Below are 21,130 nucleotides of genomic sequence, written 5' to 3' on the forward strand. Positions count from 1 at the left end.
TAACAATTTTTTGCTGTTCCAGATCTGCCCAGGTCCGACTCCCCACTTGTATTTAGCTGTTCCAGATCCGAACAGCTTCACTAAGTTGTCGTCTGTCATACAACTGCACGTTTGCAGCTAGGAACCCGTCATTGTCAGTTAATTGCTTTGCTGTAATATTGTTGATGGGCAATTTCTCTCTTGGAAAGATAGACCCCTTGACTGGCTTGTAATTCATTATGTACAGGCCAATTCTCAAGTTACGAATGAATTGTAGGCGTCGTCAATTGCCCATATTGGTCACAACAACAAATAGGCTAAAATCGTTGGGGTAAAAATAGGCTAAAAAGAAAAGAAAGGTACATTCTGGATACCAGTTCTCAGCGAAATTACGAGTCTGTGACCCATTACAAAATCCTGAATTATCCAAGTATAAAAAATAACGGCCGACACAAAATAAGGTGGTTTACATCAATGTTAGAAATACAGCTGATATTTCAAAAATATTATAACTATCGGTTTTGAAAATAACATATTTCTATCACGATATTAACAAGATAAACACTTCGAAGGGCTTTTATCATTATTTTCATATTTTTAATACTGAGGATATTTTAAAAGTACTATAAATATTGACTTTTGAAAATAACAAATTTCTATCACGGTAGTAACACTTCGAAGAGTTTTATTGTTATCCATGTTTTTAAATATATTTTTTATCCATACCTTTTACATATACAACTATTTTCCAGAGGTTTTCTTGAAAAAATTAGACCTTTCAAAATATCACGAGATTTTTCCACTCCAATATGTACTCCGCGAACAAGATTTTTAATTATGCTTTACACATTGTTGGCCAGACAGTCAGGCCCCTCCACGTCCAGAAAACACCTTTATGTGTTTTTATCAGAGAAAGAAGTTGCATGGGGAGTGGGGACTGCAGGATCCAAGATTGTATGTAATTTGCGATTTAAACACATTTTGTATCAAATTCTAAATAGCTGAGCACTGCCTGTAGCAACCAATTTGATAATTTCATATATAATAATTTTCTAGTAAACGCTGCTTCATACAAAACTTCAAGCAAACAAATGAACACTGAAGTGCTACAGCTATCGGTGTGTGTGTGTGTGTGTGTGTGTGTGTGTGTGTGTGTGTGTGTGTGTGTGTGTGTGTGTGAGAGAGAGAGAGAGAGAGAGTTAAAAAAAAATGACAAGATCTGGCAAACAAGAAATTGGTCTCACTTGAATTGTGATTACTGTTCTTCCACACTGAAGAACAGAAATTTAAAGAGTATGAAAACAAGGAGAGGAAATGATACAACTAAAGTTAAGCTGATAACAATGATATGATCTGGCAAACAAGAAATTTGCCTCTTATTTGAACTTGTGATTGCTGTTCTTCCACATTGAAGAACATACATTTTAAGTGTAGAAGAAATAAACGAGAGGAAATGATACAACAGATAACAATGACATGATCTGGCAAACAAGAAATTTGCCTCTTATTTGAACTTCTGATCACTGTTCTTCCACAGATGGAACTAAAGTTTAGAAGAAAGTAACTCACAAGTTATCAAGTCCACCATAGCTGTTGTCCTCCCAGCGCCTAGTACAGGAATAATATTAAACATTGGCACTTGACCTGTTCCTGCCCTTTCTGTTAAAGCAGCAAATTCCTTGAATGAGTCGGCAAACAAGGTGCCCAGGTTATTCGCATCCCCACAGAAGCCTGTGTTGAAGTAGACCCTCAAATTCTGGAATAACAGCACAGAAGTCATTTTTTCAGTTCATAATAGTTGGCAAAACGAATTCAGGAGCACTAAATGACCGAATCAAATAGATTATTGAACATGTTAAGGCCAGACAAAATGATAACTTTGATGTAAAGGGTTCAAAAGAACAGCAGACCACGAGCAAAGTTACTAGCCGGTTAAGCATCAGTGATGCTTGTGATTTCAAGAAACATCATGAGCGCAATGGAAATGTATTTGATCATGGAACTCCAGGTCCCCCAAATTTTAAGAAAAGGAGCTAGCAGAAATCTTAAGCCAGGACCATGGCATGAATCAGTTGGATCACATATTTGTTGAGTTGAGCAGCATGACTTTATGCATGACAGGTCCAAAACTGTGCCAGAGACATGAGCAATCAAGTCATAAAAACAAATTGATTGAACTGTCTGAAAACCCAAAGGTTGAAGACTTGCAACCAATCATATGTGAACATAATACACCCCTAGCCTGAACCTTAGGTTAACAGAAGTCAAGTGGCATGACCGACTACAGCATGTGCCATGCTACAGCAACCCTATACATAACCCAGACTGACTGGTGGGGGTAACATTAATTGGTCAAAACAGCTCAAATTCACATCACCTTCTGATGACAGCTGCAGCAATTTTGTAAATACGTTTCAAAAGAAAATCAAAAGCCACAGCTTATAATAGTCAAAGAAATTGACCATCATAAAAATTATGAAAAGAAATGGCATTAGGCTGGCAAACTTACTTTCACTTCTTCCCAAGAGAAGTCATACTCAAGCAATATTTTATCGAGAAGATAAAGGCAGAACCTTGCTATTCTTTTCAAGCACTTTTCTAATCTAAAATGCTGAGGGGAATTGGAGAGACTCCCATCTATTTCTGAACATAACTTTGCTGCATATTCATCAGTAACAGATACAACGCACATACAAATCTTTTCACAAATAATGTACTTCTGGCAGCAGGAATCATGCCACTTCATATGTCCAAAGCCCCAAAAGTCCAACATTCTTGCATCATATTGTCTCAAAATATCAGTTGGTGATGAGATCACTCCATCTTCTGGAACATAAAGGAGAGGCTTTACTTCCACAAGTGCCCTACAGTTACATAACCAACACACAATTACTTCTAAGGTAAAAATAACCATCAAACCAACCCCCCAACCCCCAAGAGAGAGAGAGAGATGAGCGAATACATGCATTAGACAGACAAAAGGAAAACATTAATAGGTTACAACAAAAAGGTTATACAACATTGCACGAATAAAAGATAGAGAGACAATTTCCGTAGCATGAGATATTTTACTAACAGTAGTGGTCCAGTGAATGGGAAGTTTCAAATAGGGCAAAAGTCAAACATATTCAAACACCAACATTGACTAAGACAATTCATCCTAGATTATCCCCAAAAAAAAGACTTCACCCTAAATATAAAAGCTGCTTCATAGAAGACCCAATGTTAGATATTCAATCAAACATGATAAACCAGGCAGCAAGACCAGAACCCTTAATTCTAAGCACACTGCAGATAATCATGCAAGATTCTGTCATGAAGGAGTTCTGACGAGAAGTTGATGAGATAGTAAACTGCACCTTAAATTGTGCAGCTCATCATACACATCTGGCCACACCCGATCGATAAAGAACTCAACTAAGTAAACTAGAAAGAAAAAAAACTACTGAAGTCAGAGAAGTGGTACCCTTTTGGAAGATCGGGCACAAGGACATAAAGAAAGACAGGGCTGGAAGCTTGAGAATTTCCTTTCTTTCGCAGGTTAGAACTTTCTGTTCTCTTAAATAATATTTCTTCTTCTTTCTGAATATTGATTTTCTCAGAGGCTGTCATAGATTCAGAACAGTAAATCACAATAAGAATTCCAGATGAAACTATGTCACAGTTGAAGCTGTCCGCCACTGCTTCACAGTTTCTCACTGCTTGTTTCAGCTCTACGCTGGCACCCCCAGGACAAAGCATCATTGTAGGTGGATCGAGTCCCAACTGCCCAGCCATATGGAGTAATTGTCTATTCAAAGTAGCCTATACAAGAAACCAAATGTTAAAAGCATGATTGCAGTACATAGTACTTATAGTTCAGAATGCAAGAAAATGGCTAGTCTAAATAAACTGAGTAAGTTTGACCATGACCAGAATGACTAATAAGCAAAAAGACAAAAAGTTAAATAAGAAGACACATTATAACTGGGGAGAATTAATTGAAATTTTCAAATAATGGCCATAACAGTGTCCAAGTAATGAGCCAAAATTGCCAAATAACAAAGATCTCTATGTGGTATGAAAAGAAAATACAGAAGAGAATCAAGATAGTGACCAACTAAGGTTCTCATCTTGTACAACGTGATTGCAACTTCTGTCAAATAAATAGTGTCCTGATGCATGCAGTGGATTAATCAGAAACCAGGAAAGGAAAAGTGCACTGAGACCTCACCTGGCTGTATGGTCCAATGCAACTTGGTGCCCAGCAGGATATACTCTGAACATGAAGAACTCGCTTACCTTGATCTCTTGCCACTAATACTTCGACATACACATGACCTAGACCAACTTGCACCAAAGGAAGCTCAATTGTGCTACGAGATGGAACACCCAAAGGGCAACCTTCTTCTGTTATGAATGAGGTGTATGTTTTATTTGCTGCAGCAAACTGTTTCATGTCGGCAAGATAGAGGTGAATATAAAGAACATCCATCCAGCTAAAACCATCTTCATGAAGTTGTGACTCAATTGCTTTTAGGACAGCAGCCAGATCATCTTGCATATCTGCAAATAAGAAAATTTAAAAACAGAAAGCTTATAGAAACTACTACACAATTGAAAAAAGAAGAAAATATAGAATAAAAAAATAATATAAACAACCTTCTGAAGTTCCAGATGACTTTTGGATCCAACATCCAATTGAAAATGTACTTCCTCTGGTTCCTGAAATGTTTAGGCTCACCCCTTTAACACTCTGAGCATTTGGTTCAATGCACTGAGGCTTGACTTGATTTGTGCAAGCTATGAGGTTCCCATGCACCTCTTGAACAAAATCCAGTTGCTTTAAACAGGGAGCATTCAGTTCAGTTGTGCCACTGAAAGAATGTGATTCGGTTTTTGGGTCCAAATGGAAAGCCGTTGGATGTAATATCCCTACAGGAGCTATGGAATCCGAGGAATGCATTACAACTTGGAATTTGTCAAGGACAATCCTTGCGTTCTGGAAATCCAAAAATTCAAATATATTATGGAGATGAAGAGAAATTATATGAAAAAATTTAAGAACTAAAATAGGGACAGCCAAAAAGTGAACTGCGGGATTAAGGTGCACCAGCCCTTAACATGATCAAAGCACAAGGTTTTTTATTTTTTGAGGACAAGAAATAACTTTCAATAGAATTATAAATAAAAGGTGACAACTGACAAGTAGTTAGTAGGTACCCTAATACAAGAGTAATGACATGTTGATACAGATTTTAATCAGTAAAAGAGTCCAGCTCCAATCCAAACCAGAGTTACCAGAAACGCCCAGGTAAGTGGTCCCCGAAGAGCGTTTCGGAAGCGCAAAATGTTGCACTTCCGAAATGCACTGGGAAGCGCAATTTTTTTTGGGAAGTGTGTTTCCCTTTTATGGGAAGTGTGCTTCCCCCTCGCTACCCCCATTTTTTCATTTTTTATTTTATTTTTATTATTTTATTTTATTTTATTTTTTCACTTTTTCGCTTCCCCCTCGCTTCCGGTTCGCTTCCTAGATCATTTCTGAGACGATTCCTGATTCGCTCATAAGTCGTCCCACGCTTCCCACTTCCTAAAATTTTGAAAGCGCCTGACTTCCCCGCTTTCGCTTCCCGCTCCTGCTTCCTGGACTGGCAACCATGATCCAAACCCATCAAGAGTAATGTTCTAGGTTCAATTCTGATGGTGCCGATCCAACTAATGTCCGAACCTGCCTATTTCTGTTGTGCATATAGTAGGATATAACTATGAATGCTTCTGCATATATAGCCAAAACATCTGTATTTTCTTCCCTAAAGATACTACTGTTCATCTTACACCATGTCAGCCACCAAGCCAAAAAGTTCCACCATCTCCACACTTGATACTATTTTTTACCCTTTTCTGGCCCATGGGGCCAGTAAAACCAGTCTGATAGAGTTGATATTCAATGCATATGAAGACCTGATGTTTATTAAGTTAGCAAAACATTAAAAAAGAAAATTTTAAGCTGCTTTGCTAGAATGACTCCAAAATATGCTGGAAAATCTATCTGCATCGTACAATCTCAAGCCTGTATATCAATAGCAATATTATGTATCTTCAGGTGTCCCTTGTCACACCCTCTTCCTTCTCACCTAAAGATGCGTAGGCAGTTCAGCAGGACAGGCATGGTGAAACATCGAAAACTCAGCATGTTTTAAATGCACCAAGCCACAAACCTCAAAAAGGTGACAGACCCAAGGGACACCTCTTGGCACATTAGACCTTTACTATTTTGCAATTTGATTGATTTGTAAACAGAATCCAGAGTCCAGTTAAATCTGTGTTAACAAAACATGCCTTTCAGGGTTGTAAAGCCATCAACCGGAACGTCTCACCATTTATAGGGGATTCACCCCCACCAACTTTACGAAATACATGGAACCAGCAAGTAGCCAAGCAATTCAGACACCAAATAACCCACAGAAGTATTATTTAAATTCCAAAAACAAATAAATTTGCAGTTACATTTGGAAAATGTTGAAAAGTACATGATACTAGCCACACCAAACAGAACCCGCTTAGCATCTCATTTTCGTTAAATCATTTGATGAAAATTTTGTGTACCTTATACTGATATAAAACCAGGAGTGAATCAAGATGTTGCATATATTTCATCTTTATTACAGACCACCTTTCACTTTGTTCTGGATATATATATCAGGAATTCAAGTTCTTCCCTAAGAAGTTCTAACAGAAGAGAGATGATTAACTCCAAATGGCACCAACTAAGCTTATCAAACTCACCTTTGAAATGGATAATGCATGTTCAATCCTCTTATGTAAAATATGACACCTAAACTGGGTGCAATCTTTTCAAGTATATGAGAGATTTTGAGCTTCTATGCATCACTACCATCAACCACTTCTCAAGGAATGAGTATTGAAAAGAAAAGTTAGGATACAAAAAGAAACCAACTGAAGTTTAGCAGACTAAGTGAAACTTGATCCATAAATCATACACGATTGAAGAAAAAGCATTATCAAAAGCTTGCCTCATATAACAAATACTTTGACAACAAAAACTGAAGTAAAAGGCTGAGGTGAAGTTTAAAGTAAAGAAACATATCATGGTCCACTATGATCTCACCTTAAAAAGGGGACAGTCAAGAGTTAATGTTTCATATTCTCCCCCTTCACCACACACATTTATCCCATACAACCTGCAAACAGTTACATCATGCCAGCAGCCAGGTGAAACCAGGGAATTAACTGTCATGAAGTAATGAAATTTGCAATAGGATCACTACAGCATACTTGTTTAATTCATGCAAACACTGTTGCATGTGTGCAATCTCTTGGCCTAAGTGCGTAGTAGGGTCCAAACCCATAGCTGCAACCTACAGAAATAATTGTCAGAATCATCGGGTTCAGTTGCCAAAATCAATTGAACTCTGTATAACTCTTATTAAAGAATAGCACGTAAAACAAGAACCAGCATAGGAAATGGGAAGATGACTATTTATGCTTGCACAAGACTAACATAACCATTCAAAATCAAGTCAATTAACATATGCAGCCAAAGTTAAAGTTTAACACTGTAATCCTCATTTTTTTATTAAGTTAATGTGCCCTTTTCAGGGACCATTTTATAACAATCCGTGTACCCTTTTCAGGGACAGTCAAGAGTTAATGTTTCATATTCTCCCCCTTCACCACACACATTTATCCCATACAACCTGCAAACAGTTACATCATGCCAGCAGCCAGGTGAAACCAGGGAATTAACTGTCATGAAGTAATGAAATTTGCAATAGGATCACTACAACATACTTTGACAAGGAATGTTTGTAGAGCAGGTAGTTAAGGAAGTTGATTGGTGTCTCGAGGAGGATTCAGAATCAATGTGGAATAAGATAGCGGGTGGTATGAGAAAAGTAGCTAAGGAGGTATTGGGTGAGTCTAAAGGCGGTGCACCACTAGGTAAGGATACATCATGGTGGAACGAGGATGTCAAATTAGCTATTCAGGTTAAAAGAGAGTGTTATAGAAATCTAAGTAAGAGTCGTGATAATGAGAATTTGGAGAAGTATATGATAGCAAAGAAGGAAGCTAAAAAAGTTGTTCGAAACGCGAGGGCTAAGGTATATAAGGAGGTTTATGACAAGTTGGATACCAAAGAAGGCGAGAAGGATATTTATAGGCTTGCAAAGATGAGAGATAGGAAATCGAAGGATTTGGGTATGGTTAGATGTATCAAAGATGAAACGCAAAGGGTTTTAGTCAAAGATGAGGAGATTAAGGAGAGATGGAAAGATTATTTTGATAAGCTATTTAATGATAGTCATGCTCAAGATCTTGGAGACTTCTCCATTCCTTTTCATGAGATAAATCGTGACTTCATGCGCAAGATTCAAAAGAAAGAAATTGCAGAGGCTTTGAAGAAAATGAAATCAAGAAGGGCAGTTGGCCCAGATGGTATACCTATCGAGGCTTGGAAATGCTTGGGAGAGAAAGGTTTAGAATGGTTGACAAATCTTTTTAACTTGATTTGGCGAACAAATAAGATGCCTAATGAGTGGAGGAAGAGTACTTTGGTGCCTTTATATAAGAATAAGGGTGATATACAAGATTGCACAAACTATCGTGGTATAAAACTCATGAGTCATACTATGAAACTTTGGGAGAGGGTGATTGAGTCTAGGTTGAGGAAGGTTGTCATGATATCGGAGAATCAATTTGGTTTTATGCCTGGAAGATCAACTATGGAAGCTATACATCTTCTTAGACAACTTATTGAAAGATATAGAGAGAGGAACAAAGATTTGCATATGGTTTTTATTGATTTAGAGAAGGCATACGATAGAGTACCTAGGGACGTTCTCTGGTGGACAATGATGAAGAAAGGTGTTTCTCTCAAGTACATTAGTATAATTAAAGATATGTATGAAGGAGTAGTAACCAATGTCCGCACTTGTGGAGGGGTGACAACCAATTTTCCGATAACGGTTGGGTTACATCAAGGATCTGGTTTAAGCCCTTTCCTATTTGCGATAGTGATGGATGAGCTTACGAGATCAATTCAAGAAAATGTACCGTGGTGTATGTTGTTTGCTGATGATATTGTTTTGATTGATGAGTCTAGAGCTGGGGTTAATGCTAAGTTAGAATTATGGAGACAGACATTGGAAGCTAGAGGTTTTAAGTTGAGAAAGAGTAAGACTGAATATATGGAATGTCGGTTTAGTAAGCAACGAAGTAGTGATGGGAGTGTAGTGAAACTTGGTGAGCAAGATATACCGGTGAATGATTATTTCAAATATTTGGGATCCATCATTCAAAAGTATGGAGAAATTGATGGAGATGTAAATCATAGGATAAAGGTTGGGTGGATGAAATGGAAAAGTGCTACTGGAGTGCTGTGCGATCGTAGAATGCCATTGCGGTTGAAGGGAAAGTTTTATAGGACGACTATTAGACCCGCTTTACTATATGGTACGGAATGTTGGGCTGCCAAGAGACATCATATTCAAAAAATGAGTGTAGCTGAGATGCGGATGCTTAGATGGATGTGTGGAAATACAATAAAAGATAAGATTCGGAACGAAGAGATACGTAAGAAGGTAGGTGTTGCACCCATTGAAAATAAGATGCGAGAGAATCGTTTACGGTGGTTTGGACATATTCGGCGAAGGCCTAATGATGCTCCAGTTAGAAGGTTGGAGAAATGGGAAAATATATTAGTTAAAAGAGGTCGGGGTAGGCCTAGGAAGACTTGGATGGAGATGATAGGAAAGGATATGAATGCTTTGAACCTCACCGAGGACATGGCGTTGGATAGAAATGATTGGAGGAAAAGGATTCATGTGGAAGACCCAAAATGAATTTCTTTTTTGGTTCATATCGCTGACCCCAATTGTTTTGGGATGAAGGCGTAGTTGTTGTTGTTGTTTGTTGTTGATCACTACAGCATACTTGTTTAATTCATGCAAACACTGTTGCATGTGTGCAATCTCTTGGCCTAAGTGCTTAGTAGGGTCCAAACCCATAGCCCTTTTCAGGAACCACATGTGATTTTTTATAACAATCCGTGTACCCTTTTCAGGGACCATTTTATTCATTCTTATGGCATCTTATGCTTTATCAGGCTTGTCTATACAGTAGGTTCAGACAATCGCTACAGAGCCGCCACATGCAATATTTTCCTTTTATTTATACACCTATGTGAAAACGATTACTCATAAAAGAAAAGTACTTTTTATCATATTTTTACCACAACATTGAAAGAAAAGTGGCAAAGCATCAATAGCATAAACATAATCCATTAAAAACTTTATTTAAATTTTAAAAATGCAAAAATATTGTCTCAATATTTCTGTCACATTGAAAATAAACTTTTCATAATATTTCTAATTACCTCAAAAAAATATAGGGACAATATAAGAAAATTGGCAATAATCATGACTGTGTATGTTCTCTTCCACTTGCTCACAAGTTACTAGCCAAAATTTGTCCAAATGTGTCATTTTGCCCTGTTAAATATTTTGCCCTGTTAAATTTCAGCATCTCCTCCATCCCAACCCGTCAAGCCAGTAAACATGCGCTCCCTTTTTTCCTCCTTTTTCAGATTAAGGTCATAAATCATGACGCACCACCATTCATATTACACTCCCTGAAACTAGCTTTTCTTCCTAGCTCTCATATATCTTAGAAGACACTATCACTAAACCAGCATGGGAGTGTAGTCTCATGATACTCTACAATAATAAGCCAGATCGCAAGACAAAGAAGAAGACTTTGACATTACTCAAACAGCCTAAGGGGAATTGATCTAAGAACTATGCAACTCAATCTCTGAAATAATGCAATGGCACCACTATGATCGCATGTCATGCATTAACAACATATTATCTGAACAACAGTTGTTAATAGCAAAAAAAGAGAAAGGAAAAGGAACGTGTTGATGAAGTACATATACAGGAAAAGTGTACCTTTATGAGGACAGCCACAATTCCCTTCGATATCTACAAAAAGTTTGATGAGAAATTAAAGCTATTACATGGGCCAAACACATTTTCTAACCAGATAAAACTTGATAGAATAAAACTAACAAAGTTTACCATTTCTTGGAGGAGTAGAGATTGGTCTTGTTTCCATAAATATGCCAAAGAAACTAGCCCTAACCTTGAGCACACATTCTCCACTCGCAGCCTTTGATAGTCAGATGCGATCGCACCAGATGATACAGCTACAACAGAAGGAATTTGGCGTTTCACTTCACTTAACAAAATAAACATATCTTCAACTTCATCACCCGGAGTGTTCGTATATCTTAGATGATGATGCCTATATTTACCAAACAGAAACAGTAAGTTGAGGATTCACATAGGATTGATTATCCACACAAAATCGAACGACATTATGACATTTACATGGAATGGAAAATGACTTGCTACATTACAAATTTGAGTCTCCAGCGAATCCAAGTACAGGATTAACAAGCTTGACATGTATCGTAGATTAACCCCTTTGCAAAATGCAAGAGGAAGTGTTTCATTTTGCCTACAAGAACCCCAAACTGCCGAGCATAATGAGAAGGGGAAAAATAACATAAGATCCCATCTAACTCAAATACTCAATCCAGTTTGCATCCCAAAAGAAAGCACGGAAGAAGAAGACAAAGAACAAGTGCGTGTAGTTCTAAAGGAAGATAAACTCAAAATTGGGCGTTACTGGATCCGCGGTAACGACCGCCATTACTCTTCAAAACAATGACGATTTCGTTCGAACACAAAATCGCGAACCTAAACACATAGGGCTTAAGGGGGCTTGCCTTGTAGAGCCTTGTATGCGCCTTCTGAACAAGGGGACGCCCATGCACGCGGCATAGCTAACCACAATCTGGTGCCCAACCTGGATCAAGTCCGCGCGAACAACAACACAAGCAAAACAATCACTAGGTCGACGAAATCGAAATCGAAGCTAAAGGCCCAAAAGAGAAGAGACGAATAACTCACTGTCTGATACATGTAGCTATCCAACTCATCTACGGCATCGTCCGTAGGCATCAAGTTCGCCAATGCGACGATCTTCCACAGCAAAGCAAACGAACATTTTCGGGTTTAGAAGCGAAACAAGAAGAAGAAGCCCATAAGGAACGGCATGGGGAACCAGGAAAGAGAGAAGGGGAAGGAAGGAGAAGAGAAGACAAAGAGGAAGGCTGAACCTTGTGGCCGTAGTCGAGGCATCTGAGCATGGCGTAGCAACTGTCCTTGCCTCCACTGACGAGAGCGACGACGTCCATGGTTTCTTCGAGAGCGGAGTTTGTGCAAAACCCTAGTTTTGGAATAGCTCAAAGGAGACTTTTTTCAGAGCCCTCACAGAAAGGGTTGAAGGTAAAGGACTCGGGTTCAGTCGGGCCCACCGACGGGGGCTCCGTGTGGTTGGTAGGAGCTATCAGTGCACGTCTCCTTGTGGTGGGACGTTGCAGGTTCAAACCCCAGTGGTACGTTGAAATACCTGGTGGGGGTCTGCCTAACCCCAGCTTGCCCTTCAAAACAAAAAAAAGGGTTCAGTCGGGCCGGGTACTGGCCGCGTCGTATCCCTTTACGATATTTGTATTTTTTAATTTTTATATAGATACCTACTCCTTTTTTACTAGGTTTCATTAGGGCCCTCTAAAAGTCAGGTATTTTTTGCTTTGTTTGTTTACTAAAAAACAAGCTTTTTTAGTTTCATGTAATGTACAAAATTTAATATTTTATCATTAAATTTTAATATAATATTAATCGTTGGTTTTTTCAATTCTTTAAAAAAAACATGTGAGCATAAAAAATCTTAATCAATTACATGTTGTTTATTGAGTAAAAAATGATAAATGGTCCATATCAAACAAAATTTACTTGAAAGTATGGGTTTTTGAAAGCCCTAACAGGACCTAACTAAAAAAAAAAAAGTAGGAACGTGCCCCTTCTCTTTTAAGAGGGGAGTTTGAATAGTAGACAACGGAGAACAGAATAACGTGTTCTGTCCCGTCTCCTCCCTGAACAAGATAGAATGTGCTGTCCTACCTGTTCAAGCACTTTTTTTTAAATTCTTGTTGTCTGCCCTTGAGGAAAGAGGTGCTTAGTTGGTAGGAGTTGTCAGTGCACGTCTTCTTGTGGTGGGAAGTTGCAGGTTCAAAACGCAGTGGTACGTTGAATAATAACTGGTGGGGTCTGCGTAACCCTAGCTCACCTTTCAAAAAAAAAAGGAGGTGGTCAATGTTGAAAACAGGGCTCTCTTTCTGCGAGAAAAGGAAGCCCATGTTTGCATTGCCGTAGTGGGATTCTCGGCATGCAACAGAGTTATGGTTTTGTTTGTTTCATTCCCATAAAGAAAATGCTTTTCATCGGAATTCTTAGCTAGTCAGTCCAGTTTTAGTTTTTTTAACTGTTAGTATCACACTCCGATTCCCATTAGGGCGGATCCAATTCTGTTTTATGTTTTTTCCATCAGAATCCGACCCGTTGACATCCCTAGTGAAAAAACAAACAGCTACAACAAAACAAACATGGTGTGTTTTGGCTGCCGTTCACTACATGCATGGACGGCATCCAAGACAGCTCTGATTTAAACACGATATTTACGTTTTAAATAGACATTTATAGTAAAAAAACCATGTATTTTTACTTTTAAATATTTATTATTAATATTTCCATATAAAAAACTAATTTTAAATATTTTTTTATTGCCAAGATTTTGCCGAAAAAATGTGAGATTTATGAAAAAAATTGAATTTCTCGAGAGATTTTGCAGTTTTTAACGTTTGTCACTATGGTCTGGACCGGGTTGGCTTACCAGCCATTGACGGCCGTGGGCTGGTGCCAATAGAAGGCCTGTATTTTGAACCCCCGACTGAGCTTAGGCCTGGCCCATTAATAGGATGTCCCGTCAACCCAATCTAAAATGGACCTGGGCCATGCTGTCCCGACCCAACCTGGCCTACCTAGGCTAGGATACTGAGCCCTGACCCTGCCCAGCAAAAAACTAGACGTGGATCTTTGTTTTGTACACTCGAATATCCACGAGAGGGCATGTTTGCAAAGCCAGAAAGCGATTCATATGATTCACTTTTTCCAGGCGCAATTTTCACAAGATCGCCTGGCTGACCTATAGAGCTAAATCACATGCATTCACATTCTTTTGTTTGGCAAGAGAATTTGAGTGGCAAACTAGAATCTACTTGACAAGGGTGCAAATGGATCAAATCTGGTCGGAACTTTGATCTGAATCCAACTGCTTAGCTCTCTTGTATGGATCTTATAAGATCCGAATGTCTAGTTTGTTTCCAAACTTTTTTTTTTAAATCCAATATCACCATATAAAACTTGGATCCAGGTACAACTGTAATTCATCCGAACTTGATAGATCTCGATCTAAACTAGGGGCTTGATTTGGAATTCAAATTAAGATTTTGGATCAACCATGATCTGGTCTTTATTTGATTGCCTGGACTAGCAACGTCAAGCTACCAATGGTGCTGGATCTGAGCACACCCCCACTACGGAGTCCAACTCCGACTCCAATTCACCTAAGTCCCACTATACCCGATCCGAGTCGAACGGTTTTATAATCCTTAGATGATGTTGGTGCCAGACGGGTTGCAAGATAGACTATTGTCTTTCTAAATATTTAGTCCCACATCGAAGAGTAAAGTGAAGTGGTGGGGGATGCGGGGCCTATAAAAAAAGGAGGAAGGGTTCTTTTTAAATCCTACTTTTTTCGGCCTTTCGGCTAAGATCGAGTATCGTATCTGTTCCTTTCAGTTTAATGTCTGATACGTGGTCCATGTGATCACTGATACTAAATTAATTTCTTGTTTAATTTCAGTTCCTTTCAGTTTAATGCCTGCTACCGGATCCCCTAGAGCGTCGCCCATGCGTTTCCCTTCTGCAAGGGCCTGGCGCCTCTTCCAAACCCTAATTTAAATTTTTGTATTTGTTTGTGCCCTAATTTGTAAATAGTATTTTATGACGGCCATTTGTTTTTTTTTTCCATCGTTGATTGCTGTGGTATATAAACTCACTTTTATTACCATGAAGTAATGGTAAATATGAAAACAAAAAGCATCACGATTTTTTCATAAAATTTTAATACTTTGAACGTTTTAAATGGTTAAAATGATTTTTAAAAAATTTAGGGAAAAGTAAAAAAAAATTATATGTAAAGCTAGAAAAGACCGATAAAAATATAAACATGGCAATAAGATCATGATATTTAGAAAGCAAAAAAAAAAAAACACAATTTTTCTTAAATTTCTGATATCTTGAACGTTATATATGGTTGAAAATATATGGCAACATTTTTAAGATAGTTTTTTCTCAATATTTGTAAACATTGCTTTTAGATGTTTTTTATTCAATCCGTCTCTACAAGGTATGGAGTTTTACTGCTTAAACCTGCAGGTAGGGGCCAAAACTGGTTGGTTTCAGACTAACCTTTCTAATGGGTTCAAAACTTCATAGTTGCAGGCACTTTTTGCTTAATCTAATAAACCTGGAGATGCACTGATCATTGCTTGTTTAGTAAAAAAAAATGCCTTGGATGAAATTTATCCAACAAAGAAATTTTCTTTAACAAAGTTTTGCTCAAATATTGCTATTGATTCTTTGTTTCTTTCTAAACACCCATCTAGGCACAAAAAACTCCTAATCTATGTATGTTTTTTTGCTAAATAAACTATAAAATATCACCAAATTCCATTTAAACTAAAAGCGGATACCAGAAATCATGTTTTTCTGACCCAATTAGGATAATTAGGAGGATAAATATCTCCCTCTCCCAGCGTAACCAAGTTTGGTATGACCAGGGCTCGTTTAACTCAGGTTCATTATGAGCTCAAACTTGGCTTGGCTCGCCAACAAGAATTAGCCATGGTGCAAATAGTGGTGGGCATCGGGCCGGCCCGGGCTTGTTTAGAGCTTTGTCCCCAAGGCTTTAAGTGTAACCCGGACCGTCTAGGCTTTGGCCCAGTTCTTAACGGGCACGAGCTTGGGTTTTAAGAGCAGCCTATGACCTGGCCCTTTGGCCCAATAAGCCAATGTGAAGCAGCCCTGCCCAAACCCAACTAATTAGTGCAACTAATTAGGTAAATAATAAATAATTAACAAGTTCTCATGTACCTAACTAATTATTTTTCTAATTTTCATAAAATTAATGCAACTAATTAGGTAAATAATAATAATTATCAAGTTATTATGTAATTATTAATTTTTATATTATTAAAAAATAATAAATAGCTCAGGCTCGTCAAGCCAACCGAGACCCGGCCCACATATATAACGGGCAGGGTTTCGGCCCAGTAGCTAACGGGCCCGAGCCTAAAACTTTGACCCAAACTCGGCACATGGCAGGCCGGGTTAGCTTGGCTCACTGGGCTGACCCGCCGGTTGACCACCCCTAGGTGCAAATAAGTGGGACTCACACTCATGGCTCACTGATCTCATCATCAGCGCCCCTGCTGGCTGCCGTTAATCGCTTGAATGGATGGTCACGAAGTTGAAACACAAATGTTCATGATTTGACATATCATGTAATCTGATTTCCATTTTTTTAAATGCAGACGTCTAAATAAACCTTTTTATTTTCTTTTACATGTTGACCATTTTGAATTTTGCCATACCACATTTGCAGAGATGATCATCTAAGTTTGTAGAATAAGCTCTGAGCCTTGAGAATCTTACTATGACAATAGGTAGTGATTTGTTTTATTAAAAAGTTTGATATAGCCTCCCATGTGAGACAAGGACCAAAGGGTTAAAGAATCCATGAGCCCGAGCTGATCCAACCCATACTGGATCCAGTAAGGTCATGGTTTGGTAACAAGAGAAGGGGTTCAATTGATTATCCGGGTCAGGCCATCATATTCAACTAGCATATGGAGCCGAGTGTGGTTTATGAAATTTCATACCAAACTCTGGACCAACCCAAATTCCAACTAAGATCCACAAAATTTCAATGTAAACTACTCAAAATTATTATCTTACCGGGTATAAATCAGCTAATCCTTATTGGACCGGGGGGGGGGGGGGTATCGTTTTTCTAATGGGTAGATCAAGTCAGATCTGGGTCTACACCAGGTACCAGCACCTCTTATTCCGATACATATGGGTCTAGACTTACCCAATTTTACAGGTAGTCCTACCAGTTGACCTACTGCTATCCACCCATCAAGCTCGAAACAATTGTGCATATGCACCTTCATATGAGCTGAAAGAACCTTGGATGAGTTGACGATGTGGACCTTTGGATCTCAACTCTTTAAACATAATCAAGGTTGTAATCATATGATTAGATACATCTCGATGTGGGCCATCCAATATCCAAAACATATTGCATCAGCCTCCACTTCTTTTATATTCACTAATTTATAATAAAAAGTTGGAAGATAGAGCGTTTGCTTTTAGAACTCCGATAGCACCACCAACATCTTGAAGAGGTATGGTTGCATGAGTGCAACGCTCATATGAAAGTCTCTCTTCTTTTTTTTTTTTGGTTCCTAACAGGTTGAACTTTTCCATGAGGTGTTCGAATGACTCTAAATATTCATGGATTCGTAGTCCGAGGCCAGATCCATAACTTAGATTTAAGATCCACGTATCTCAAATCACGGCGATCTTGAGACCCGAATCTCTAAGGATTGGATTTGTTTGTTGGTTTGAGTTGTTTGATTGTGATTAACATTGCAATCCATAGGCCCACTTGACACTATTAGTGGTGCAAATGAATCATATTTGAACTGATACAATTCAAGTCTGGCACATCGATTTCAAAAAATAGATCTTAAAACAGAATCCAAAGCGTGGTGTCAATTTGGATTCAGACTTATGTTATTGGACTTTTCTGGATTTAGATTTCAAATTGGATCAGTATGCTTTTGTTGAATTTGTATTCAAATCCAACTAAAATTCTATTTGTTTGCACATGTGAAAAACCACGTTTCCAGTTCTCTTTACTTTTTGGGGATCCAGTACCATTGTATAAGAATTGGATCAGGATTCAACTCTACTACATTGAATCCAGTTCATATTAGACTTGACTAAGCCATGATCCAGCCAGTATGATATCTGACCTACTTGCACTGAGCACCGGATAGTCGGTTGTGTAGTTTGATGGTTAAGGACACAAACCAGTCGGATACAGGGTCAGGTTTGGTTTGATTCAACATCGGATCTCATTTTTAAACAGCAGCTTTGGTTTCAAACCTAGATCTGACTTGGTCTCACAATGAAGTTTTGGATCCACTCAAGATATGGTTCTCTTAGTACTGCACAAAAAACAAGTAAAATTTATTCAGTTTCAAGTGAAGAAATGAGGCCACAAAGGGGTTTGACTAGGCTGCTAGGCAGGTTCAAATCCCATGGGTGTCATCCCTTGCCCAAGCCGAAGAGTGGCGACTCCCTAGTGGCAAGGGGTAAGCCCACGGAGTTTTACGCTGCCAGGACAGTTATCGTAAGTACGACAGCCAGAGCCAATGCGGCTAGGTCTCTGATCTTGGGGGCGGTTTCTGCATGTAAACATAAAAAAAAAAGTGAAGAAATAAAATGAGTGATTATACCTGATTCGAACCCAAACCCACCTGATATGCTTATCCAATTCTGACATGGATCTGAACAGACTCGATCATATTTGCTTAAGGTCTGACTGAAATTGTGACTGGATCCGACAATATGGGTCTGGTCAGAGTCAGATCTGTATATGACTAGGGATGGGAAATGGAACAAGCAGCTCGGTTAGGCAAACTGAACTACCGGCCAAATTGTTTAGGAAAATGAGCCAGGTATGGACTTTTGCAAGCTGAGCACAGCTCAGCTCGTATAGGTTCGTTTTACATATTATATTAAGTTATATTTTACATGTATTATAGATTTATTATATATTATCAAGCTTTAAATAATACCTATTTTTTTTTAAATAAGCCAGCTTGTGATCGGCTCCCACAGCTCAGCTCATAACAAGCTTGGGCTCCACTCGGCTCTGACGTGCTCATGAGCCAAGCCTGAGCTAGAGTGCACTCTTAACGAGACAAGCCCAATCAGCCCGAGCTTGGCTCATTTACCAGCCTTGGGTATGACCCAACTCATCCAAGATATATAAGGCCGTGTGTATATCATGACTCCTCTCACTTACACATTTGGTAGGCCCACGAAATTAAGGTAATCATAATGTACATTATCCACTATGCAACACAAGTCCTTAGTGTCTTTGACTACTCCGTGGTACCACGCCTGCTACACCTCAAGAGTCGTTTTCCAATTTTGGATTCATGTGCATGGGCGCTGATGCAGATCATGACCAAGTTTAGGAACTCCAGTGACCATATCATTATTATCATGATCTTGGTTATGAGTTGCCGTCACATGCAGGTAAACCGCGTAAGGGAAGAACTTTCTTAAGTTTAGATTTTTTTTTTTTTTAAAGGCAAGCTGGGGTTAGGCAGACCCCTACCAGTTATACAACTATATATTTGGGTTTTGAACCAGCAACGCCCCTAAACACAAGGTGACGTGCACTAACTGCTCCTACTAGAGTTGAGACAACATATTTGAGATACCATAATAAAAACCAAAAACAAGATCACTTACTTTTGACTTAGGTGTGGTGAATACGTTACTATTGACCATCAATCTATAAACTAGTTATCATTCTGAACCTAAGCTCGTAAATGAGTCGAATGAACCAAACATAAGGTATTCGAGTTTGGTACATGGTTGTAGCGAGCGAGCCAAGATCTAGCTCATGGCAAGCAACAATTAAATGAGTCAAACATAAACTGCCTTGTTTATCAAAAGAAATTATATTATTTAATTTAAAAAATAGAAAATCATATTATAGCAAAAATGACATGTTTTTTGAAATGCCTTACAATTTTTGTGTCTTGAGTTAACTTATCATATGTGAACAAGCACGCACCAACCTTATGAGATGTTTTTGGAATAGTTGAGTGAGCTTGATTATTTGGATCTAAGGGATCTCTCCTTCAGCAAGGGACTTAGGGGATATTGGACTTAAATTCTCGAAGCGGAGGTGTTGCAGTATGCTTAATAGTGCATTGACTTAAAAAAAAATGATAAGGTCTCAAACTCTGTCCTATAACTATCCATGATTTTATAAATGAAATTAATGGATAAGTACCCCTTGCAAGGTTGTTAAATGTGATGAGGCGAAGCGAGGCATTGAGCCTGCGCTTCGCCTCTGAGGCGTATGCCTCAGGTACTGAGGCATATGCCTCTCACAACTGGACTGGAAGTGAAGCGGTGGGAGGGGAGGCAGTAGGAGAAGGACCACGCGCCCAGCTGGTACGGAAGCGAGGGGGGGCGCGTCCGGTGGTCGGAGAAGACTGAACAACCAACGATGAAGTTCACCATCGGGGAATTTGTAACCGGGGAACTGTGATGAGGGGCAATTTGTGCATCACAGCAATGCCTCATTACCTTGAGAGTGCGCCTCACCTCCGAGGGGTAGGCCTCTCACAACACTGACCCCTTGAATGACCCAATGATGCTCAAGTTACTAGGAAGTGGTGTCTCCTTGAAAGTAATAATAAGGATCATAATAAACTTATTGTTCGAAATGCTGTGATTGTTTATGCCACCCCTCACCAAAGGAAAATCCTTAAACTTATTGTTCACAAGCTGAACTTACATCTACATGTTGATGAATTTGTGTCATTTTTTTTATTTACATGAAGAAACCATCGTCAAAATCAGACACCTAGTTGCACTGGCTTTGCCTAATATAGTAGGGTCGCTATCCTGACAACATAAAACTATGTAGACTTATCCTTTGCCCCAAAGAAGTCGCCACACTTAAGCTTGCACAAGGAGTGATGCTCATGAGATTTGAACCTTTGACTAAGCCTGAGGAAAATTTGGACCCATGAAACAAATACCATCATACAATACCAGGATTATTTTTTCTCACAATACTTTCATACTTAACGTTTTGCCGATATTTTCTAAAAAATGGAAGAGTATCAATTTATCAGGAAATATTCTATCGCCGAGAAAATCCTGACACCTAGATATGTGGTGCGTTTCGGACCCTCCAAACCCGGTTGCAGAAAAGCTCCGACCCGAAGAACAATCTGGGCAATAAAAAGTCAAAGTCGAGCGTCGTCCATGACCAAGGGACACCAAAAGGCTCCGGTCAG

The 21,130-nt window shown here is 38.8% G+C and overlaps 1 protein-coding gene and 1 non-coding gene across 2 annotated transcripts; one reads left to right on the forward strand and one right to left on the reverse strand.

Moving 5' to 3' along the window:
* Positions 1–1,199: 1,199 nt before the first annotated feature.
* LOC149819503 (endoribonuclease) lies at positions 1,200–12,319 on the reverse strand. Its single transcript, XM_089985320.1, has 12 exons — positions 12,164–12,319; positions 11,955–12,026; positions 11,771–11,850; positions 11,058–11,283; positions 10,929–10,961; positions 7,255–7,337; positions 7,088–7,160; positions 4,621–4,960; positions 4,193–4,524; positions 3,446–3,783; positions 2,489–2,843; positions 1,200–1,735 (listed from the first exon to the last, which is right to left on the reverse strand). The coding sequence occupies exons 1-12, from the start codon at positions 12,239–12,241 to the stop codon at positions 1,523–1,525; spliced, it is 2,223 nt and encodes a 740-aa protein (XP_089841446.1). The 5' UTR covers positions 12,242–12,319; the 3' UTR covers positions 1,200–1,522.
* Positions 12,320–14,691: 2,372 nt separating this feature from the next.
* LOC149819504 (U2 spliceosomal RNA) lies at positions 14,692–14,892 on the forward strand. Its single transcript, XR_016427525.1, has one exon. It is a non-coding gene; the product is annotated as a U2 spliceosomal RNA (small nuclear RNA).
* Positions 14,893–21,130: the final 6,238 nt, after the last annotated feature.

Source organism: Nuphar pumila, chromosome 13, assembly GCF_984573655.1.
Source record: "Nuphar pumila chromosome 13, dmNupPumi1.hap1.1, whole genome shotgun sequence".
In the NCBI taxonomy this organism is placed as follows: domain Eukaryota; kingdom Viridiplantae; phylum Streptophyta; class Magnoliopsida; order Nymphaeales; family Nymphaeaceae; genus Nuphar; species Nuphar pumila.